A 25,174-nucleotide genomic window follows, 5' to 3' on the forward strand; every position below is an offset into this window, starting at 1 on the left:
GAACCACAGGTACTGCAAGCCAGAAATTAAGAAATGATGGGAGCATTTCAACATAGTTTACCTTGTCATCTCAGCCTGTCACTCATCATTTTGCTAATACCATAAAAAAAGAAAAAAGTAAAAGTCTCATATAAATTCAAATCATGAACTGAGAACTTATGTGCACAACCAGGGAAAACTTTGGAGGAAATTTTAAATAAAAATCTGCTATACAATTATTTTTAAATAGTTTATTTTTGACAAGAAAACATTTCCTTCTTATTCACTCAAAATAGTGGGAATAACTACCCACACATATGGGCATACTTGCCTACCTGCACACCTACACACCCTCAGTGGCAGATTACAAGTAAGGATGATTCCAGTTCTGGATTTGTATTTTCAGGATAAAGTAAGACATTTAAATCAGATTTCAGAAACATTCACAACTAGATTACATTGTCAAGAATATGTATGCTTTGACAACAGTGAGAAGCAACTAGTAAGAGATCATGGGGATGAAATTCCTATGCATATCTGCACATTCATTTTTATTGGTAAATAAGTCATACTTAGTAGTGGCTGCCTTCCTGAGCATTAGGATATTTTTCATCATTCCTTCTCCTTTTTTCTCATTTCCCCCACCACAATATATTGGATTTGCAGGAATAGATTCAAGTACAAAAATTACATCAATATACAGTATAATGTGTTTTTTTGCGTTTTTGCTGGAAAACAAAACCTTTTGGACAGTAGGAGAATGATTTCTCTGATAAAATGTTGCAGACTTATTTATTTATATGAACCTTCTTTTGGCTGTGTTCATGCAAAGAACATAGTCTATTTTACCATCAGTTATATAATTATGACATATTTAACACCCTTGTTCCTCCAAAAAATATGCCAAGATATACTTTTCATTAGGAATAAGGGAGAAGACATCCAGGATTCAAGACTTGCATCTATTTTACCTTTCTACTCTTTTTTTAGCTTCCCTCTCGCCTCATTTAGAAAGCAGCAGCTGTTTCACATTGTGTATCACATCCCATCCTTTCTAACAAGCAATAAGCTGAAGAGACTTACAGCTATTTTTCTGCTTCGTTCTCGTTGCTCCATTATGAACTTTTAGTACGTCATCTGTGTGGTGCTGCTCTGTGTTGTCAGAAGACTAATTTAGTTCATTTTCATTAACTAGCCCTTAAATGAATTTTTGAAAGACAGATATAATTACAAACACAGCACAGGAAGAGCATAGAAAGAATGTCTGACACAGCTATACAAATAGATGTATTACTTCAAATATTCCCCTGCTGGTGAACAGGACATGTAATCTGTGAAGGATTATATATGTAAGAGGGTGAAATATACTGAAAGCGATACTGAAGCTTATTGAAGTGGTCAAAGCCAGTATAAAAAAAAAAAAAAAAGAATAAAAAAGTCCCAAAGACATCAAATCACATGAGTGCCCCCAAAGTGCAGTGGCTAGTCTTCCCTCTCTGAGACAATCAAAAAGGAAATCACAATTATCCTAATGCCTGTGCTTTGGCCATTGTTGTAAAGGAAAGAGGCCACAGTGGCGTTTCAGCCTACAAGCAGCATCCCTAAGAGGTGGTGAAGGTTTGCCTTCCACGACAGGTTGAATAGAAGCACAAGCACTGTGCAAGTAGCTCAGTATTTTGCCGGCTGAAGTCACTCAGGAGTAGAATGACAAGCTGGAATTAAAAGCCCTAGGAAGCTCATTTTGAAATGCGTATTTGTCTTTTCTACATGGTAAGGCATAAAAAAGTGGGGACCACAAGTCTGCACAAGCAAATAAGGCTTCCTAATAGCTTAGGTTGGTTAGTAATGCAAAATGCCCATGTTGCATAAGGATCACCAAGTCCCATAATTGTGTTTCCTCTAAGCTGGAGCTTTGTTTCCATTCCCCAGTTGCCAATTTAAATGGCTGGGCTGATAAGCCAAGGGATGGGAGCTCTTGAAGACAGGCCATATTCACTAAAAGGTGTGCTTTAAAGGTATTATTTCAGTGTATTTCACCAGCAAGGTGTCCTAATTTGAATGTAGAAGGCCATCTATACATGAATCCTTAGTAGCTGAGCAGGCTGTGACAGTCAGTGACCACAGTTCTATATATTCCTGATAAATGTGCTGCTGCAGAAGTATATAAGAAGAATGGATTCTTTCACCTTTGCTAAAGGAAATGTCAGCAATCTTTTAAAATCTTTTAAATGCCTTTTCCTAGTGCTTTACTTGTGCTTTATAAAATAGGCACAACTGAGGGACTTGCCTCACTCCCTAGCCAAAAAGAGAAACCCGGGATGGAAGAATGGATGAATATATTCACAAATGCCCACCACACACATGCACACGTGTCATGCTGGAAAGAGGTACCATTGAAATTTAAGCAGAAGGGCTGTTTTAGCACATCTGGCTGTGAGCATTCTTATTTCGGGAAAAAAAGTGCTGGTTTTTTTCTGGGTAAACTGAGTCTGCTCTGAAATGTTAGCCAAGCCTATGTATACCTTGCAACTGGAAAACATTTGATACACTTTAAAATGGCATTTTTTAATGAATAGCAACTTTTTGTTTCTTTAGGTTGTTCAGGCCAAATGGTCCATTTCATTAAAGATGTGTTCTGAATTCTGCTTCCTAGATACAAAAGCTGTAATAATCCAAAACTGTGTGTTCTTGTAGGCCTTCTGGCATGATTTCTAGTACAATTTAAAAATTTAAAACATTTTAAAAAAAGTAGTATACAAGATGGATCCCAGATAATTGCAGTGTAATGCCTAGTGGTTTCATGGGGTACTGTTTTCCAGGCATATGTTCATAAAAGTTCGGCTTTAAGGGGATAAAGCCCTCTTCATTTTATGGGGCAAATAAAAGCTTGTGTTTTGATGTTCTGGTGTCTTCTCTGAGACTAACTCAGATACATACTGTAGAGGAAGGAAAATGCTGCATGACAGTTTGCTGCTGGCATTCTTCATGAAGAATTGCAGTATTCTCCCAGACGGAAAGAAATCTACAAGGGAGTTGGGTTTTTTTAATAGGTCTGTGTTGTAGCTAACCATTCTTCTACTTATCACTGTGGGTACATGGAACACTGCCTGGATTTGGAGTCTTTCCACTTTATAAAGTACAAAGTTACTTTATTTTTTTTTTGACACTTGAGTAAGAAATATTCTTAAATTTTCCTAGGTTCAAGATAACTGACTGCCCTTTGATTTTTTCCAGACACATGTTTAATATCAGTCACAAAGGTAGTATAGTATGAGATTTAGGGTTCTGAAGGACATGTGCCTGCAAATGAAAATCATATTTCTGATGTTGTAGCCGTCCCTGCCTTTCTGAGGGATGGTGGTGCCCCAAGTGCAGGGACGTGTGTTCTGCTTGTTTATCAGCTCCACAGCAGTTGTAGTTTACTATATTTAAGTGTTTTGTAGAAAATTACATCATTATTTTTGATTTGCCTTATCTCACTCCACAAAAAAAGTATTGTCCAGAAACTGGTTGAGTAGTGACTGAGATATTTGGGCAGTAATAGCTGAGGGAGAGGGATGTTAGGACGATAGTCTTGTCCTGTCTCTTGCTCCAAGCCCAACTGTTCTTGCTGGTTAATCAGTCCTAAATCTCATGCAGCCCTCGGTGAATTGGACCATGGCCAGACAGGCAAGGTTGCAGCCATGCCCCTCTTTGCAGCAATTTGGGTACAGATGCCTGTGCTCCGGAAGCTGTAAATCTGTGCTGACTTGGGGAGGAGCCTGGGCTCCTGCACCCTGCCTGCCACAGCCTTGTCTGAGGGGAGAGTAGTGTGAAGGGCTGCCTTTTGCTTCCTGTGGTTTTTTAAGGGGTCTTCGCTACCAAAGAGGCCATAAGCCTTAAATAAATATCAGAATGAGCTAGGCAAGGGTCACAACCTAATGAGAGGAAATGAGTAATAAGGATGTCATAGAGCATCTCCTAGGTTATTTGGAGTTATGCCCTGGGTATGTCGTTTCCTTTCTCTCTCAGAGTCTTTTTTTTTTTTTTATTTTAATAGTAACCTTAATGACAGTGAAATGGATCTGAGTACAGTACCTGTTAAATGCCAGCTTCCCCTTGTACGGCATCCATCTGTAAATGCAATTAGAACAAACATCTGCTCCCAGAAATGACTTCCTGACCTGTGCTGGTTTTTTCCTGTGTCTGCCAGGCTTCTCATTGCCCTCCCCAGTAATCGTAGCAGATCCGCAAAAAAAGTAAAGATCCTTATTCATGTGCCATTGCAGCCAGTTCAGCTGGCTTCTTGAAACTAAAAAGTTGTAAATGAAGGAACAAAACCATGCTATTCACAAGGAAGAGAGATTTTTTCAGTTGGGAAGGTTATTGCATTGGTTGCACATACATAATCCGGGTTACTTCTGCATTATAACCTGGATTCCACAAAAAGGAACGTTTATTATATTTTTCAGCTAAAATTTAATTAGCGGGGAAGTGACTAGACCCTAATCTCAAAAAGGAGAAGACTGTAATACAGCCACACATTAATTTGTGGGCATTCCCTTCTGAAACATGACACTGAATTCGGTTTTACACGTCAGCTGGCACACAGTATGATGTGTACTATTTTGTATAAGCTTGCCGACTTAAAATGTATACTTAAAGCTAATTGCTGTTACCTGAGCTCTGCTGTTATCTCTGAATCATCTTGGCAGTTTTTCTTTGGAATATGTCTTTGCTCTATGAAGAGTCGTTGCCAGGCATCTATATTAATACCTCTATAAAAGAAGGAAATACTTTCTCATGTGTGGTTAGAATGTGGAAGTCATTAACACAGGAAAGCCACTGAGGCCAAGAACTTAACAAGACTTCTAAAGGGTTATAGCCATCAACAATACACGGTGTTGTAATTAATATAAGTAATTTGGAAAAAAGTGCTAAGCATAGTGTCCAAGGATTTGGTCTGTCTACAGCTATCACCTCCCAGTGTTGGACAGAGATTCCTTTGTCAGCTTTTCTCTGTAGAGCATCTGACACCAGCCGCTGTCACAGACAAAACCCTGGGACACGCATATTTGCTCTGACATGATAAAGCATGCTCCCTGTCTGCCTTCTAGCTGATTTAAAGCATGTAACTCTGTATTAATTGATCATGCTGCGCCAGTTTTCCACGCATACGCAATGCCCTGCTGCTCTGTACATGTAGAAAGCAGGGCAGTAGGAGCTTTTGTTACTGAACTGCATGAAGTGAAGGTAAAATAGAATGTTTCACAAATAAGTGCAGCGAAGTAGATACAAATACTTCCCATCTTCATCTGCCTTTGATGACTTTTTCCCATTCCTGTATTTCTGTGTTGTGTCCAGGCGCTTGCTCTGCACTGTCCTACAGGCTCATACACAGTTGCAGCAAAGCACTGGGAGCACAAGGGAGATAGAACATGCAGTGGCACACAGGGTGGAAAGCCTTTTGTTGTGTGCCCCAGAGAGAAACGTTGTGCTGCTGGCACTGCATATGTCAGGTCTGCTTTTTTTGCCTGAGACCCTAAATGAGCCATGCTGACTGTAAAACTCTGATCCAGACTAATACAGAACTCAATGCCATGGTATTTGACATCTGTAGTAAAGATGTGATGCAGTGAGTAGACAAGGAAACCAAGTGCTCTGCAGGTAATCTGTCCAGAATGGGATCAAGGCATGTTTGTGACAGCATAAAGAAGCTCCCTCTGAGTTTGTGAAGCTCTTGTGACAGCACAAAGAAGCTCCCTCTGAGTTTGTGAAGCTCTTTGTCCTTTACTTTTCTCTGGGAAAAATAAAAAAACTGGATTTCTTAATAACATTCACCAAAAATCAATTTTAAAATAGCTTCACAGTCAGTATTTAAGCAATGACAAAGGAGAAATGTAATGTGGAAGCAAAGATAAAGCAGAGTTCTCTCATAAATAAACAACAAGTAATATTCAAATGGGAATTGACTAAAGGAATTCCAACTGCTGGCAGAGATGCTGATGATGAGATGGCAGCACAATCCATGGCTGCATCCAGGGGAGAGCAGTCATGCTTACCAGCAGCCTCTCTTCAAGAAAGATGCCCAGGCCTGTGGGTAGCAACACACTGCTGGGGCACTGGAGCTCTTCAGGAGAGGCCAGTGTGCCATCACAGAGGGCCTTCACTTGTGGGGTCACCGAGAGGGAAAGAGGCAGGCTGAATGTTAGTGAACATGTTGTGGGTTGTATCTTTTATGCCTTTGGCTGAGCAGTGGAGTTGTAAATGGTTTGTTTGCCAAAAAATGAAAGTTCGTTACAGACTGGCCTTGTTTTGATTAGGAGGAGCTGGCGGGGGACTATACCATAAGTGTAAATAAAACTTTTGACATTGTCTGCTGGTTTGTTCACTTTGGCATTAGAGAGTTTATATTCTAAATGGTTTTTAATTTCTGTTTTATCATTTTACTTTGGTCTTTTTATGATTTCCTCTGTGCACAAATAAACTTCCTATGGCATGGCGCTTTTACACATTTTTAATGCTTGAAAAGAAGTTCCCCTAGATCATTCCTGTAGTAGATGTTTGTCAAAACACAGAGTTCTGTTAACTGTTCTACTAACTTTTTGTGTTGGGATGCAGAAATTTATCATTACCTTCCATTTTTTTCTTTTTCCTTTTTTCCCTGTCATATGCTTCATCTGGGAAAAATACTGAATGCCACCCACTAAACATCTGTTTGGGGTTGCTTTGTTTTTCAGACTGAAAAAAAGGTGTGTTTCCAAATATGCTTTATTTTAGTTGAAGAGTTTAGCATCATTTTTATTGCTTATATTAATATATTGTTATCCTTTGTTGTATTACAGAAACTGTGGTTAGAGAAGTGACTTACTGCAAGTTCATACTGAGCGAAGTGGGAGAAATGGAGAAAGTTGCATTTAATTTAAAAACACTGATACAGAGGCTTCAATATGTAATATAAAAGGATATTTCGTGCAATATAACTGTTTAGCATAGTTATTCTTGAGTTTTGGTTATGTGAGATTAAGATGAAAATCAGAGTTACCAGTTTCAAGTTCCATTCTCCTGGCAGCACATCAGCTCCTTTTGGCAAATCATTTAACTTTTTCTGCCTCCTTCTCATTCACCTTTTAAAATGAAGATCTTATTTCATTTATTTCCCAGATGTACTTTGTATATTTAATTCTTATTTGTAAGTGTTTTGAGAAGAATTTTATTTATAATATAAAAATATAAATCTTTGTTATATTATGTAAGAATGCTTGTTTGGAGGGTAAAGATTGTGCTCTCTGTCAGTTAACAACATTTTGCCTGGTTTCATTTGACAATTAAGTTTATCTGACAATTTGTTAACTCATGGTTCTCTCTCAGTGACCAGAAATTAGGGTGTTAATATGCTCCTAAGCAGAGAAACTTTGAAAATCAATATTGCCATAACAGAATTAAGTCACACTCATGGGGAGGTTCTTTTCCTTTCTTCTTACAGTTGTTAGTGCAGTTCAGGCAACTTGCAAGAAAAAAAGTGCCTCTTCTGAAGGCACTAGTTCATCAGAAGTTAGTGGCTCTCAGCCTTTCTAAAGCATTTCTGTGCTTCTCCATTTTCCAGGAGAAATGCAAGCTCCAGCAGCCTTTTTGAGACCTCTTAAAATCGTGGTTTGATACACAATAGGATGAAAATTGCTGATCTAAGAAATATCCTTCATTTTTTATTTGCTTCCTTGTCAAAGGGAACTGCAGTACGTTCTGATACGATTTTAGAGGACACACTGTATTGAATAATATGTACTGCTAGAGGCAGAGATATGTGATGGACTTTTGACTGAGCATATCTGATTTACACAGACAGTTTAACAATCTGACATTCTCATATCCAGCCACACTGGATCTATTCTGAATCTTTTGGGTTAGGAACAAATAGAAAGGAAAAGTTTTTTAATTCTTCAGTGCAGCTAAGATAGCATTGACTTAGCATGTCAAAATAGTAATTTGCCTGAAGAAAGATGATATGAAATTGCATATGGTTAAAAAGCAGCTGCATCCAGAATTAGAATGTAAGGTGCTTTTTTGTAATTGTCTATTTCCTGTTTGCTTCAGTCTGTCGCAAAATAATGTGTGTTAAGGACTACAAAGAGCCAATCATTTAAGCTATTTATTCAAGCAACAAATGACTGGAGGAAGTAGATATAGAAGCTTGAACTAATGACATTAGAGATGGTCACAGGTTGATGCGTTACGATGGTACAATAATAGTGACTGAACATGGTGATGCCCACCATGTTTTGATCATTCTTTGGAGACAAGCCCCAAGGCTCTTCTTTCTGACATCTCCCAAGGTAACTACAGACCAGAAAGTTGGACTGCACCTGTAAAGTGTATATCCAAGGCATTATTGTTTCCCAGTACAGAAAACTAGATCATGTCAACTCAGGTGGGATTAGCAAAGTATAGACACCTCCTTTTCCACCTTTCTCAGCTCCCATTGCTTCAGGTGTTTTCCAAAATTCTTGTACACTTTGGTGTTATAAAGGTCACCACTAGCACTTAAATAGTTTAAATATAGTGATAAGACCAAGCTAGTTTGGAGATTTAACAGTTAAAAAGAACTAATTTTAAGGCATCCTTTGCCGTAATCCCTCTATGTTCTTTAGAAGCTGTTCTTCCCACATATACACACACACAAATCATCTTTGCCTGATATAATGCTTCTTAGGGAACTTTACTTACCTCAGTTATCAAGGGATCTAGTTAACTGTAATCAAGAGGGCTAGCATGGCAACAGTTAAATGTTTTTACTCACCATAGTTACGCAATCTTTTGGGATTTCTCCATGTTGTAATTTGCCATTGAAATGACTGGATGATGCTCCTGATGCTCTTCCTACCATAGCTTACTGGGAAGGGTAAAGTTTGTTGCATGTTGAGCGCACATATTTGTTTTACATAGTCTGCTGCTGCCACCATCTCCAGTTTCTGGGATGCAGATGCTTTCCTGTGTTGACATGTCAGGCTGTCTAACCAGCAAGGCGGGTCTCATATGAAAGATATGAAGCTTTTGAAACAAAACGGCATAGTGAAGATCAAGAGTAGAAAGGGGGACATGCTCCCAGCGTTTGAGGAATGACCCTTCTAGGGAAACAACTGGTACAAAATAAACAGGTTTCAGAGGAAATTATGTGTGCCCAGTCCCTGAACAAATGCAAGGCAGTTGGGATGAGTCCACCTGAGACCCTCCTTTTCTAATACCACAAAACCTGCTCCGCTTTCAGCAGAACCTGACCTGCTCGCACAGCTTGGACACCTCTTCCTAACCAGGAGACCCAAGCCCTGGACAAAGACGGAGTATTTTGTACCCATGAACATCAGATACTTCAGATATTCTGGTTGCTGAAAGAGCATAAGAGGAATGTCTTTATCCTCTGGATTTATTCCCTCAGAAGTATGTTTCCAGCACTGTCTGATATATTGGACAATCACCAAGAACGGGAACAGCCCTGGGAGCCTCTGACATCAGGGGTGAGCTAGAGGGAGGGATTTCTTCTGGCTGAGGAGGTGATTTTGTACAAGAGGCAGCAAGCGAGAATCCTCTGCCAGGGATTCTGTTGAAAGCCCAAGGGGGAAAGGAAAATCAGGATGTAGGTCTTGGCCAAGGGAGCAATTACTCCTGGAAATGGATTTGAGTGGGCTGGGATGGAGGGAAGTGTTTTGGAACAAGTCACCTGGAATTTGTAGTCCTGTTTTTTCTCTCCCCCTTTATTTCCTCTGTGGTTAGTTGTTTGGGAGGGGTGTTTCATTTTGGGGGGTTTGTTTGGATTTTGTATCTCATTTTTGTAGTATTTTATTTATCAGTTAACCTATCTAAGGCAGAAAACTGCTCTGAATACCCTGTGAAACATGCTGTATTGTGGATGATATGAGAAAATAGTCCACTGAACACCATCTATCGTGCTACTTCAGACAGAGAGATGTATTTTTAAAGTAAATTTAAAATATTGATCCCATTGTGCTGTTATTATGGGGAGCATTTTCTTCTGTTTCAAGTATGGTTTTGTAAATTCTAAGATGAAAATTAGTTGAGACAACTCTGCTGAGATAAACTGCAATCATATATGTGTGTCCTAAATGTTTTTACTTCATCCAGGAAATTGCTCATTCTTTTACAGATTGTATCTCTGCCTAGATATTTTATGTAGTAACTAGCACAATGCCAGTTCTGGGTCTTCAGTGCTTCAGCACATCACTGCCAGCAACATTTGAGTTCCAGTGATATTTCACTGACCCATTCACTAAGAACTTGGCCAACCAAGCACTGATTCTTCTCATCCCTGCTTCCTTTGGGATATGCACCCACAGGCCTCTCCAAAACCTTTACTGGACAGATGTGGACAGTTGTGTGGGTTTGGGGTTTTTCCTTAGGATGCCCAGGAGATCACTTTTGGACTCAGACTATTTCCGCTGGACATGAATAAATTGTCCTGGTAATCCCACAGAGAATGTAACAGGGCACAAGGTTCTTCTGCCTCACTTGAGCACCTGGCAGCAAGGTCAGTTAGGATTGTATAATCAATACTCAGTACTTTTAGAACTGCATCCAGATGCTGATAGCAGAAGAGCAATGTCCATGCATTTTGTTGCTATAAATCGTTTCACAAAATCGAACAGTTGCCAAGAATGTGGAAACATTAAAGTTAAGAGACAATTATAACAGAATAATTGATGCCAGATGGACTTCTGCACCTGGTATCAGTCAGCATGCCCATGAAACAGAGCCATTTAGAGCAAGGAATACTATAGCATACATTGGGGTAGCATCAGCATCTTTTCAAACATTATTTTGATCATTTTGAAGCCTGATAATATGTTGAGTTTTTACTGTGATTGTTCTTATGCATTGCAAGAAGATCCTTTTCTGTTAAAGATTTCCTGAGAAGGAAATATGAGCTTCACTCTCCCTGTCTCCTCTGGCTATCATCAGGTTTGGCAAATTTTCATTAAAACTTGTAAGTAAACCGTTATTTAAACACTGACTAAAGATCGTTGCTTAGCTGCTTTTAGAAATCCTTGTTATTTTCAGGCAATGAAAAGTAATGAGATAATATTTTCTTAAGCATTATGTAGCTATTAGAGTTTTTAGAAATCATTGCCATTTCCAAGGCTGAATTTATTAGTTTTTAAAGGTTGATACCTTTTCCAGGAAGCCTCAACTTGCCTCCTTTGTGCGTCTGCTTTTCCTAATGTTAGAGTTTGAGATTTCTGTGATTTTAAGAGGTGGTGAAAGGTCGCTTGAGTGTCAGTTCAGTCTTTGGTATGGTGTTGTTCCCCTCTCTAGTACCAGGGTGTAGGGTTGTAGGCTGTATTGTTCATCTTTTGTTTTGGCCAATTCATTCTGTTGAATTTCTTTTAATCAAGACAAACAGGACTGTTCTCTTAATTATTCTTTTCTATCATTGTCATGTAATTTTGTTTTCCTTCTGTCATTCAAAACATGATCTACCCCTGAAGAGATAGAGCTCTACAGAGTGGGGGAATTTTCCAGTTCTGTGGAATAAACTGCAACCTGATCCTGGAGATACTTAGGATATGTTGCCTAGCTTCCCTGGTTCCCTCTTAAGTGCACCCTGAGTGCCTCTGTGCAGTGTAGGACAGTCCAGTTTGAAGACGAACTAAGTGACAACTCACTAGAAGTGTTTGCACAGTCTCATGCTTCAGAGTGCCATACTTAACCTGCTACCGTCATTGCATGGGTACTCTCATGAAAAATTTCAAGTATAGGTCTATAAAATGAAGAGTGCAGGGACTTTAAGGCATCCAGTAAAAAGATCTCCACCCATTCCTCCAGTCATGCAGTGCAGTGGTGTTTCTGTTAATCTCCCTCTCCCACTTCACGGATTACAGTTTCCCTGGTTCCAGTTTCCAGTGCATGTCCAGCACCAGTGTCAGTGGCTGTAATCTGACAAAGATTTTGATAAAGGTAGAATGCCTGATGGCAGGCAAGGTTGGAGACCTGGAGGGATTTCTTCAGAAGGGCAGAAAGCTCTTCCTTTCAGCTTCACATGGCAGATACACTGCAGGGGAGCAAATTTCTGGTAATGAATCTGTCTTTCAGAGCTCTAAGTCAGACTAGGAAACGTTACTGAAAACCTCAAGCATAGCTCCTTCGTGCCGTGCCTCAGGATTCCAAGAAATTCTGGCACATTGAACATAATGCATGCAGGTTTATAGCGCTATTTATAAATCTCTTGAGTTTCCTCTTGTATTGTTTCTTGCTGAGGGAATGTGGGATGTGCAATTCACCCCATCAGACTTTATTGAGGAGTATCCGCAGTCATGTGTATGCTGGATTCTCTTGAGAAACAACATCTGTTTTCTGCAGTATTTAAAGTTTGAAATGGTTGTGGGTTGCCTTAACTTGTTTAATTAACAAAAGGCTAGAATTAGATAATGCGAATTACTTGCACTTCTTGTCAAACGCAACATTTAACTCCATAACCCCAGAATAGTTAGGTTTCCTCAATAGGCTGTTTCCTGGGTTTTTTGTTATCTTCTAATCTTCTGTTTTTCATACTTTGTGTAAGTACAGATTCCTCTAGTTTCCTTTCTCTAGTTAGAAACCATGCTATGTCTGTAAAACAGACACGTCTTATAGGTGAAAAAGACACTAAACATGATGTTGGATGTATTCCTCAGGACCATCTGTTTTGCAAATCATGCCATTGTGCTAACCCAGTTAAAATGATCTCAGGTCCTATTAGAATTTTTCATACAGGTAAATGAAGCGGGGAGTGAGGAAGAAGTATGTATGGATATACACTTGAAGTAAAAGGCAGGATATGTCAACCACTGATAGGTATTTGTATGATAACAAAGGAAGCTTAGCAGCATAGATCCTCTTGGGACCATAGCAAACCTGACTAGCAGAGTCTTAATGCTTGACTGTGCAATTGTTATGTAGAACTTATAGCTAACTGAAATTACAAGTCAACTCATATCTGTGCTTATATGAAACTCCAGTGAAGCTCAACTTCAGTCACTCTTCCAGTGATAGTGGATGTGTTCTTGGAGAGGGTGTGGAACAGCACATTCATATAGCTTCCTTAAAGATAACTGGCATCCTCCTTCTATAAGGAAGCTCCTTACGTTTTGGGGAAAGAGGGGGGGTTTGTTTAGTCATGTAAGTAAACTTCTGGAAGATTGTAAATGGCTAGTATAAATAACAGTAGCCTTCAGGATTTCATAACTGCGTTTTATTTTCCATCAGTTGTGCATTTCCAGGAGCATAAATGATCCTCAGGGTAACTGTAAGACTTGCTGCTTTTGCCTCCTAAACATACAGGGTGCCATAGTCATAAATAGGCATTTTTTCACATCATCTTTCTGTATTTGATTTGCTCTCATGGACGTATAGACAGTTGCACAGTTTGCAGAGAAAATGGTTGATTCCAGTGAGTTCCTACTAAACTAGTTGCTATTAATTCCTATATGGTATATTATGGGAAACAGCTGGATGAGTTCTTCAAAAAAAACTTTTTTTTCCCCCCTGCATAAAGCATGCGTATGAATTGCATTAAGTCTTAAGATACAAAGTTTGCGTCTTACATATTCCTTCTCCTAGGGTAGTGTGACAGTAACAGTTTTGGTCAAATTAAGTGCTGATTATTTTGGACGCCTAAATTCAGTTTGCAGTCTTAAGGATAATGTGTTATCATTCACTGCTTCTTGCCCTGCTTTTTTATCACAGACACCCTGTGTGATGTTATATGAGAGTGGAGAGTTGTGCAATCTCCATGCAATAAGAGGGGGTGTGTATTGTAGGAAATACCTAGAAAGTCGCTCTATGACTGAAAAATTGTGGGTTTTTTTTCATGCTGTTCGTACCTGTCAGTTACCAGCGTGACTTATGTTTTCTCTTTCACTGTTCATTCTGCTTTACTCAAGTTTTCACTGTTCATTCTGCTTTACTCAAGTTTTAGAAATCTAGTAATTTTAGTAAGTAGTTATCTCAGAAACCCTTGGAGAGGTGGAAGTAGTCTTCCAGCCACTGTGCAGGTATGGTATGTGCTGCAGCCGGGGGCAGGTTAGTATCTCCCCTGCTCTGTGCGCAGATTTACCTCCAGTTATTCAGGGCAGGGAGAGGGACGCTTCTGGGTCATGTCTGCTGGGGTTAAGGCCAGCCTGTGAACTCCTTTGTTAATGCCTTCATTCAGCATAATGGAAAACAGTGAGAGGGAAGAGGATCATTCTGAGCCCGCAGCCAAGTGGAAAGCCAGTCAGCTGAAGCCTCAACCTCTCAGCTGACTGAGACCTCCTTTCTCTCCTGCCTTTTTTGCTGCAGGAAAGAAATGGAGGGCTGGAGAGGGAATACTCAGTAGTAATCTCCTCCATCAGCCAACCATCTCCTCCTATTGACCTCGAAGTAATGAAAAAGGGATAGATTCTTCTACATGTTACCTCTGTGTCCAAATAATGAGAGCAGAGAGAAATGTTCGTAAATCTGCATGGCTTTGCCTGTTTGGAAGCCTGGGCCATGGGGAAAAGGACAGGATGCGTTTTATTTCCATTCTGTAATTCACACAGGTATTTGTCCCAAAGTGTTTCCTCTGCAGGTTTTTCTGCCTTGTACTTCATTTTACACAGCAGTAATTTTAATTCAGATGAACTTGTTCCCTTTTGTTGACTTAGGTTTTCAATATGAGAATAGTTGTATTCCCTGAACTGGCAATAAATTGGTTTGATATTCACGTTTTATAGATGTAATAGATTTCTATAACTTAATACAGTGGAGTTACACTGGTGTGGAACTGGGCCTATAAAAAAAAATACAGAAAACCAAATCCAAAACACAAATGTAGGACTTTTTTTAAGCTTTCTTAAAAAAAATGAACAAAAAAACCCTCTTCCCTAAAGTGATTCTAGTTTTTATTATAAAGGGAAAATGAAGAGTGGCCAAGCTTGTAGATACATTAGAAAAAAAGGTGGGGGGAGGAGACCTGGAATTTGGGAGTTTACTTTTGGCTGTAGAACTGTCATGCACAGAGTAACCAGAAAGTTGTCTTTGGCAGTTTGCTCATTCCCCTCCCAGTGAGATTTAATTCATTAAGGCAGTTTCTTGTCAAGCGCTAACTCAGAAACTGGGATGAATCTGAGACAGTAAATAATTCAGTTACCCTAATGATGTAGTACTCCAACTAGTATGGCCAACAGATACAGAATACTAGCAAGGTGTTTTAATACTTAGCTAAGATGCCAAGGCAATGTCAGCCAATAAAATGATGTCATGCAATCAGTGACAGGGCTTGGTCAATGCAAACTGACAGTTTTGTCTTTTAATCCTACTGTGTGCAATAACAAAAGATCAGGAAGGACTATATTTAAAAACAAAGGAAATGTACTAAGAAGTCCACGAGAAAAACTAGTTGCATTGTTTTTTTTCAGAGCTAGCTCTCAAGTGAGATGATGGCTGCACTGGTAATCCCCAAACTCCTTTCCCCCCTTCCCAGCCTGGGATTAACCTCTGAAATGGCAGCAGAGCTCTCTGGAGTAAATGAAACTGTGGTGGAGAGATCTTACAGTTTGCTGGTATTCCCACCATGGAAAAACATTACATGAGCTTTGGAGTGAAGCTAAAGCGTGTGAGAGATGCTAACTCCATCACTGTGTATGCAGCAGAGCAGGCTGACGTAAAGAAATACATCCTGCTCCAGCCCAATGGGGGCCTGTAAGTCTGGCTCTCTGTAGCTCTGGCTCTCTCTCTCACCAACCTCTAGGTTGGTGGTCATTTATTTTTCCTCTTTTGAGGCCAATTAGCAATTTAGAACTTGCCTTTGGCCATAGCTGACTTGTACCCTAGTTCCCCTTGAGGAATTAGGGAGGACAGAGGGAGGATGCTGCCTAGCCCTGTGCTCTCTACTGGGAGGTGATGGCTGGCTATGGCATGCTGTGGCCTCTGCGCTGCAGCAAGTGGCCAGGTGGTGATCTGGTCATGCAGATTTAATTCATCAGCCAACCAGCCCTGGCCACAGAAATGTGCATTTTCATCAGTTCAGTGTGTTGAATGAGGTTGGCTGCAGTAAGATGATTGCTATAGCCAATTCCAAGGGAGGATCATGAAACTGTCTCCTTTCAGCACCAGGTTTCAGCTCACGTCGTGAAACATACCCCAATCTAACCCTTTCCTTAGATTATTGTGTTTGGAGTGTTTCTGGTACTCAAGCCAATATGTTTTTTTCTACACAGCCATGCTTGAAAGTTACCTCCTGGAGTCAGATCAACCACCAACTTTAAAGAGTTTTGCTGTCTTGCCTCAGCTAAAATTTTGTTCCTCAAAATCTAGCATCTATTATATAAATTCTAATGCATAAAGGCTCTTAGCCAACAAACAGCTGAACTAAGCTGAACTCCAGGTTTATTCCGGAGATTGTAAGGTCTTCCATCTCTTTAGGCATTAATATAGGGCCTAACATAGCAGGGCCATCCTCCACCTCTTGAAGTTAAGGTGTCAAAAGGGTTTACAGAGTCTTTAAGCCCAAATGAGTGCCATGAATTGGTGGAAACTTGGTGAAATATCCAGGGCTTCCCTCTGTCATCTTAGGAAGACTCTGTGAATACAGAGTGGTTCGGGTTGGTCCAAGCTGGTCCTGCCTTAAAACTGCCCCACAGTTGCAGCCTTTCCCCTGTGCCAGTGCTGGGAAAGCCCTTCCTGGCTCGAGGTGCTGAAAGAGTAGAAGGTGAACCAGCTGATAGAAAAATAGCGTTATTCTGCTGAACCTGCTCTCCAGACGTCTCCTTTTCAAGGGAGAAGGAGGGAGTCCTGAGGTGGGGGAGGTGAGAAGCTGCAGTAACTCTGATTTAAAGAGGCTTAAGCTATTGCAGACCTGCTCCTTAAGATTTCCATGTAACCCACGTCTTTAATTGCTGCTAAAATGCCGATTGTAAATACTGGTATAAGTAGCTTGAGCAGGGCCATAGTTAACTTTGTAACTTAAGTTCATGAAACTATTTACATGTTTTAAAGTATGCAGATGCCAGTGTCTTATGCTAGATCAGGATCTTAATTATGCATAGTTTGAGGTAATTGGGTTGCTTTAGCTTCATAACTCAACCTGCTAGTTCTAACTACTAAATTAGGATTCAACTGTTATCCATGTATGTGAAATTGAACTCTTTCAATTTGTTCCTTATATTAAATAAGCAGTTATGAAAGTGTCATGATAAATTCTGCTCCTGTATTCCGGTTTTCTGTGGGAGAGGTCTGAGTTCAACACATTCATGTCAGCAGGTGAATTTGGGCAGTTATGTCCTTGCCATTTCCCGTGTGATTTTTTCCAGTAGATATAAATGGGTGAATGTTCTGGATAAATATTCAGAGGAACAAGTCCCAAAGCGTCTTCATTTTCTTAAGGCGTTTATTCTTAGGTTGCCGTGCTAGCCTGCATTTTGTGGCTTTTATTTTCTCTTTCCTGTCTTTTAGAAATGTACACTTAAAAATTAATCTAAAAAGTAGTAAGCTTGACATTTTTAACAGAAACAAAAAAATGTGGTGAAGATCACAGCTGCAGTTGAGACCATGATGAACAATGCAGCCTTTCTCATAATCTAAGGTTTACATGGGTGGAGTGATTATCTGCTTACAGGTGCAGAAGTATAACTTCATTTTATTGTTTCCACAGATGAGCACCATGCCAGGACTGCCCACAAGGCCATGCTTCTATGACATTGACCTTGATCCCATCACAGAACAAGTGAAAGGATTGTTTTGAGAGTGACGTCCAAATTCAGGTCAGTCAATGGCCTTTGTTTTCCTGTTTCAGCTTGGAGGAGGATGTTTCTCTCTAGTATGCATACAAAAAAGGTTGCCAGATGTTTATCTAGGCCCTGATTTCATTGAGGACTCCGCACAGTTTTGGGGGGATTTAGGGGAATATTTCATAATTTGTGCTTTATTGTATGGGTTTCCCATTTGCTGAATGGTGGCTGGCATTTTGCTGGTGTGCACTGATGCTGCATATTGATGGTGCCTTTTGGATTTCCCAGTGCTCTCAGTGGGAAGAGAGAAGAGCTGGGTCTGCAATTGTACTGCTCTTGTCTATTGAAAAAGTCTTTCTGAAGAAATCATGTCTTGTTACTCACCTCAAAAGAAATAATCTAGTTCATCTTTGATATTACTCGTGGGGTGATGTGTTTCTGTCATTGCCTAGATGTCAGGGGAGATGTTTCTCAGCTTTATCATGAGCTTTGCTTTGTTTTTTCTTTTCTTTTTTGATTGCCATCATCTCTCTCAAATGGTAATGAGCATTTCAGAAACACAAATCTGCCCTCTTAGCCTGTCTGGTTTTCATGTAGAGTTCTCTCCCTTATCCTTAAAGGTTGCAGCTGCCTGCTACCTCCTCCCCTTCTCTGAACACTTAATCTTCTTGATGTCTTGCTTTAATTTTGTGTAGCACATGAGGGGAGATTATGGCTGGATGTCAGGAAGACATTTTTTACAATGTGGGTGATGAAACATGGGAACAGGTTGCCCAGAGAGGTGGTAGATGCCTCATGCCTGGGGTCATTCTTGGCCAGGCTGGATGTGGTTCTGAGCAACCTGATGTAGTTGAAGATGGCCTTGCTCATTGCAGGGGGGATTGGACCAGATGAGCTTTAAAGGTCCCTTCCAATGCAAACTATTCTATGATTCCTCACTTTAAAATCCAAGTTATTATGAAAATATTCCACGCTACCCCATTTTAACCTTGTTACATAATAAGTGAAGTAAAAGACAATGTAATCCTAACTGAAACAAACCAGTTTGCGATGAGTCTCTTTATTCTTATCACTTAAGTCTCTCCCATCCCTTGCTAAATCAGTCTGGAGAGTAAAACGGTTACTTTTACCAGAACAACAACATGACCATGAGCTAAAAGGACTGTGATGGAACCAGGTGCTTTAGCCCTGCTCTAGCAATCCTTGCTACTCTGGTTTGAGAGAACCATCTTTCATTTTCTGTTTCTGTGTTTTGATGGATTGTTTGGAGGAGGGGGGAGGCTTGCACAACCCAGTGAGGTTACTGTTCAGACCAAATTAACTGTTCACTTGCCCACACTTGAATGTCACAGCATTCACATAACATCTGGTGAGAGCAGATTTTGCCATTTTGTGTGTACCAGTCAAGACAAGTAAAAAGCAGTTAGCCTGAAAGTTGACCCCCATGCTCAGGTAATTGCTACCTTATATGCAAATCATCAACTGACTATTCTGTTGCTAGATAGTGTTAAGCATACCACTTCTTGGCATATATCCCATTCGTGTTACTGATATGCATTCTATGTCTGATGGCTTCATTGCATGCATATTGATTCATCATGTGTCAGTCATGTAATGAATCATTTGAAATGACTGTAGAATCCTAATGTAAAATCTATATGCAGATTCACATAGCTTCCTTAATCGGGTGTTTACTGCCTAGTCTTACACAAATCTGTCCAAACCATGGCTTGGCAAGTTTTGAAGAACAACAGTAATTAAGCAGATAAAATCCTCCATTCCAGCTGTGAAGGCCTTTCATTTGAAGTTGTGCACGAAATGAAAATGTTAAACTTGGCTTTTAGTCAGTGATGGTGTTTTCTCAGGTGTAAAAAGAAATGCTAACTAAGTCAGAAAAACATAATAGGTAGGAAATATATATCCAACTGTTAATAAATTATTTTAATTTCATTATGGAGGTATTGCTGGCACAAGACACAGATGAGTGATTCGCCTCACTTAAGATTAAGCCTTTTAAAGAAAAAAACAGCTTGATCATGTATATTTTTGATCAATGTAGGCACATACTCACCTGTGCCCCTACCTTTAACAATATGAATATATGCCTTGAGAGTATTGTAATACCCAGTGAACACCACACAATGTAGTCAGTGTTCATCAGCCCTAAAATTCATCCAGTTCATGGGCTAGATTTGTACATTTCTCATTTTGGATAAAGAGAAACAATAGTCCTATATAATCTTAACTCACGGCTTTCTGAAGAGAAGTTTAATATTACTCTTTGCTTTCACCCATTCACTGAAGTGAACCCAGACTGTCACTGATACTATGGTTTGACATATTTGTGAGTTTATTTCTATGATGGCAGAGCAAGGCATTACTTTTTTTTTCCTGCTTTATGTGAATTCTTTTTTTAGGGTTTTAGTGTACAATGTAACATTCCTAGTAATATGATATTGTGGCAACTCATTAGGACTGATTCAAATCTTTCAGATATGGTAATTGAAAAATAGAGATTTGTGGAAGAGCTGCAGATGTTTCATTATAAACATGCATGCAAAGCTGAGAATGGTTTAGTGTGCAGTTTATATTCTCCTCCGCAATACAGTCCTCTTCATGAGGCTTGTGAGAGAGGTACAGGCAAAAGTTCCTGCTGCGAGGGGTAACTCTGTGAGGCTCTTACTGAGCTGAAACACTGGATGTCATTAGCCTCTGATTTTTCTCTACCACTTCACTGTGTTAATGAAGCAGATGCTAGTTATCTCAAAATTTGGAAAATACTTATCATTAGAATATCTTCTAAAAAGCATAAAAGCAAAAATAACTGTCAGAAAAGTCAGCTTGGGTGCTTTTCTATTGACAAATAGCTAATACATGGAACACACAATGTTACAGTCGCTCTGGAGGAGCAGCATGCTCCATTAAAAATGAAACATTAGTACCTGGAAATGAACCTGAAGGAATCTGGATAATTCTTCATCACTGGCCACTATCATATTTAAATTGTACTGTCCAGCTCATATACTAACAAGGTTCAAACTGTTTCCTTAGCAGTTGTCTGGATATATTTTATATATAAATATATATATCACCCATCAGAAAAAGATTTACATGGAGACAAGTCTGCCAGTAGGAAGAAGTGTCTTATTTGTTTGGTTTTAAAAAGTACTATTTGCACAGTGAGGTGCATTTATGAACCTGACCCACTCTGCAAAAGTAAAGTCTGTAAAGGACCCTTGTGAGCTTTAGGGATCCCTCTAATTTAATCAGCAGCAGCAGGTGCCTGCTCTTCCTGTGCCAGTTTAGCTTTGGTTATCTGGGTTGACGGTGGGGGGTGGTAGTTTTCCTGGCTTGGTTAGGACTTAGTAAGGCCATAGCTGCCCACAGCTGCTGATACATTCTTGCACTTCTTCAGAACTGGCAGAGCACCAGAATGATTGTAATACACAACACCAGTATTTTACCACCCTCAGGGCTCTTCGGAATGTGGGAGGAACCCCAGGGCTCTGACTGTGAGCATCTTCAGTGCCATAAAGAAGCTCCCGAGGGGAGGATGCCCAAACTGATGCCCTAAATGTTTTCAACTTCATTCATTCAGATATAGATAGAAGGTGTTTGAAGACCTTTCCTTTGCACCCACAAAACTGTTCCTATTAAACAATAAACTGACCTATTTAAGTCTCATTCAATAGTATTGGGTTTCATCAGGAACGTTTACTGCAACAAGGTACAGTCTGAAGTCTATATCATACTGGAATATGAGTACCCCTTTTTGTTTCTCACCTAGTAGGGCTACGCAGATAATAAATGAGAGGTGCATGTGGCATAACTAAATGTTTTTATGGTTAAGGCAAAAATAAGCAATTTCAGTAAAACGCTGCTTTTAAGTTGTGATAGTTCTATTTTATTTAGTTGCCTTTTTTTTTCTTTAAAGAAAGCAAAGATGTTGTGTTTCAGTGTATAAATTCTTTTTCTTTCTCATTTCAGAGGCCTGGAAATGAAGAACTGCAACTTTCCTGCTTCCTGCAAGTAGGAGACAAAAATGAATCTGAAATATTCCTGTTATGTGTCTCTGGAGGAATGTCAAGCTAGACCAAAGAGCAAAAGTTTACTCTTTCTTCAAACTAGTTTTTATGATGAAATATAGCTGTAAGGTTAAAAAAAATAAAAAAGAGGCAGGCTAGTTTTTCTTGCTGTAGCACAGGAAGCTCTCTACTGGGCTTATGCTTGTTTGTAGATAAAAATGACATTGAAAAAGAGAAAGTTTTCACCTTAGAGTTTTCGTCTTTTCTCAGAGGAGTTTATGGAAGTATTTCCCTTATCTTGGCCATCTACAAACTTGCGTAAACATGATTATACCGTGTGATCAAGCCTGTTTCTCTCTGAAAAATCCACTTTTGCTCCTGGCATTCAGGAGCTGAAACTACACACAGATTAACTGCACATTTCTGAGCTATCATTAAGTGTTGCTCTGGATGCATTTGGGCAACAGCCAACCTTCAAGCAAGGAAGATATTAAGCAGAGAAAGAACAGAGCATGTATTTTGTAAAAGATTTTAAATATATCATTTGTTTCCTTGCTGGGCAAAGATCTTTTGAAACACTTAAGCCATAGCTGTCTCACGTCCATAGGTCTGTCTTTATCCAAAGCCTATGTTACAGGCTGTCCAGCTGATTATGTGCTTGTTGTGGTGAAGCTGGTTGTTCAGAGAGGGCACTGCTCCTTCTGAATCCCTGTTTTGCTCCTGTTCGTGGCTAACGGAGCCTCCTGCTGTGCTGGCTCCCGACCTAGAGTTTTTCTTCTCATGTCCCTGGCAGTACACAACACCCAGTAACAAGAGAGGAATGTCCATCAAGCAAGGATGCAACAGGGCAGAGCTTTGTTCTGCTTCATTTTGCCGGTTTTAACCACCATACTTGTAAACCTGGAGTGTTTCTATTTGAAGGGGGTATTCAAACAAGTTAAATTAGAGCATACAGTTTAAGATTTATCTCAGCAACTTACCTTGTCTGGTTATAACTAAAACTGCAGTAAAACAAGTGTTAGGCACAGGATACTGCATTTAGCTTTTCAAGCTGCTGCTCCTCAGGAAACGCACGCTGACCGACTGTCGGTTCCTTCAATAACAAAAAATGCAACAGAACAATAGGGTGAATTGAGACAATAGGCCATTGTTTTTTAGGTAAAAAGCAGTGAAATAATGATGAGAGAGTTTATTTTCCTGATGACGTTTTCCATCCTGTCGCTTTGCTCTGCTTACGTACATTTGTATGTTATGAGCTTCTGCAGTGCAGTTTTGGTTCCCTTCTACACAGCCACATTTGGAGACTTAATTATCTCAGGAGCTGCATTGTAATTGAGGGGTTTGTTTTGGTTTTTACAACTATGCTCTGTTATTTATAAACTCAAAACTATAATTATGGACAGAAGAGCAAACTGGGGACACTTAATTATCTGTGCCTTCCCTGCAGTAGCACGGAAATGTCTGTTGACTGCATTTCAGAGCTGTTCTATTCATAGTGTGGTCCCCCAGCACCATGGGGATTGCTGTGATGATAAATTTAAACATAAAAAAATAGAGCTATTTGATATTTTAGCCTGATTAGAGGATAGAGCTTATAATGACCTAGACTGTGGATGCGTTAATTACACTGGGGCAGGACAAACAAGATCAGTGGAAAGTAAGATTCAAGTGTGGCTCTCGCAGCTACACGGAAGAGAGATTTCTGATGCTTTCTATTATATTGTGCCCCAAAAAAACCACCATGATATCATACACATGGCGGTGTTGTAATTTAGTCTTGCACACACTGAGCTATCTAGCCTAGGAATAGCCAAGGACTTTTGGAAGAAAATAAGTGTGGTTTCCAGCCACATTTTTCCTAGTACTTATTTTTCCTTAAAAGAAAAATAAGTGAGGTTTTCCTTCCTTTTTATCTAGGGAGATTCAGAAAACCATAACCGTGCCTTACTAAGTAGTCATTCTGGTTCCCCTGCAGGTGCGTTGAACCCATCTCCATGCAGTGTGGGATACAAAACATGCACTAGCTGTCCACCTTTGAAGCTTCCATATGTGTACAGATGTCTGAGCAACAAGTTTTATAAGGAATTTCTAACTGCTGCTTGATACCCACACACCTTCTATAGCATAGTCTCCATATTGTCCCTTCAGGCCACACATGCAGTGGGGCTGTTTACGTCTGGCCCATCAGCCTCTCACCTGTGATGGACCATTCCAGCTCCATTAGTTGAGAGTTGACAAACATCCTGTAATTTTTCTCCTGTCATTTGCACACGATTTGTTACAGTGTTTTGATAGCTTCGATAATTCAAGGAAAGCTGGAATCACCCTCTCTCCTTTTGTCCTAGCTTTTTCCCTACCCCATCTAGTTAACCATCTGCAAAGTCTCTTGAGCTCCTACATTTTTTGGTCCTTAATTTTACATTTTAATAGAATAGTTGTTAAAAATAATACACACTGGTGTGCAGATTCTGTCTCATGATCCAAAGGGATTGAGCTCTTGGCCATCAGCTGAGCTGCAGAAACTGCCGCCATATGTGGACCTGTCCTAGTTCTGAGGCCACCATCAAGAAGGGTTTGAAATTAAAACTTTTTAAGGTGTTAGTGGGATTTGTGTCATTTGTTGTTACATGGGTGCAGTTGCAGTGAGGAGCACCTGCCTTTGCATCTACTCTGACCGATTTTGTGACAGGGCAGGACCACAGCTTTATAAGGCAGCTTGCTGTGCCTATCCCTGCATTTGCTAAAGCACGTTAAGCACAGTAAGGTTGTTTGTTATCAGAAGATCTGCTTTTTGTAGTGACTGAGTACTTTATTATTGCACCGGCTGAACTACTTCTGTAATGACATTGAAATACTTCAGACAACGGGTTTCTTCATTTGTATTTTAAAACCCAAACTCCCAGACCTTCAGTTGCCATCAACATGAAAATAAAGGGTACGTGTGTACTGTCTCAAGTCTGAATTCATTAATAAAGTACGTCCATTATTTAATATTGTTCTCTATCTGCCATCTTGTCTACTTAAATAGTGACTTTTATTTAATTCCTCATAAGCCACTTAGTCTTGTCATGTCCCTGTCTGCAGCTAAACACAACTATGCCAAGGAAGGAGGGGACCTCAGCCACATCCTGGTTGAGTACCAGATGCAAGCATGGCCTGGGGCTCTTTCCCAGTTGCCAGGAAGCCAGGAATGCGTTTGGTTCCTGGCTGTTGCCACAAAGGGCCATGCACCAGAGGGTTCTTCATCAGTACAGTCCTTTTGAAGTTGGTTTTGTGTTTGGGGAAGGACACACCAGGCTAACATCCTGTTCTGGTGCCAGAATATCTTGCCGTTGCCTTTGCTCCTTGGTGTAAAAGGCTGGATCAGATGCAAGGGTCAGTTGGACACTTTCCACCTCTCAACTGTCAGCTGGATTTGTATGAAGCAGTATCAGGTACAGGAATACAGATCTG

General features: G+C 40.0%; 1 protein-coding gene across 4 annotated transcripts in view; it reads left to right on the forward strand.

Annotated features, from left to right (window-relative positions):
• MTHFD1L (methylenetetrahydrofolate dehydrogenase (NADP+ dependent) 1 like) overlaps positions 1-24,671 on the forward strand; it is a 156,937-nt gene extending 132,266 nt beyond the window's left edge. For 3 of the 4 annotated variants that reach the window (XM_065680562.1, XM_065680566.1, XM_065680567.1), the window contains 2 exons: positions 17,621-17,729; positions 21,684-24,671. In XM_065680562.1, coding sequence (XP_065536634.1) covers positions 17,621-17,710 — 90 coding nt within the window. In that variant the 3' untranslated portion in view covers positions 17,711-17,729; positions 21,684-24,671. Of the gene's footprint in view, positions 1-9,226; positions 9,394-17,620; positions 17,730-21,683 lie in introns of those variants that run through there. The other variant, XM_065680564.1, reaches the window with a different exon arrangement.
• Positions 24,672-25,174: the final 503 nt, after the last annotated feature.

Source organism: Lathamus discolor, chromosome 5 (assembly GCF_037157495.1).
Source record: "Lathamus discolor isolate bLatDis1 chromosome 5, bLatDis1.hap1, whole genome shotgun sequence".
In the NCBI taxonomy this organism is placed as follows: Eukaryota; Metazoa; Chordata; class Aves; order Psittaciformes; family Psittacidae; genus Lathamus; species Lathamus discolor.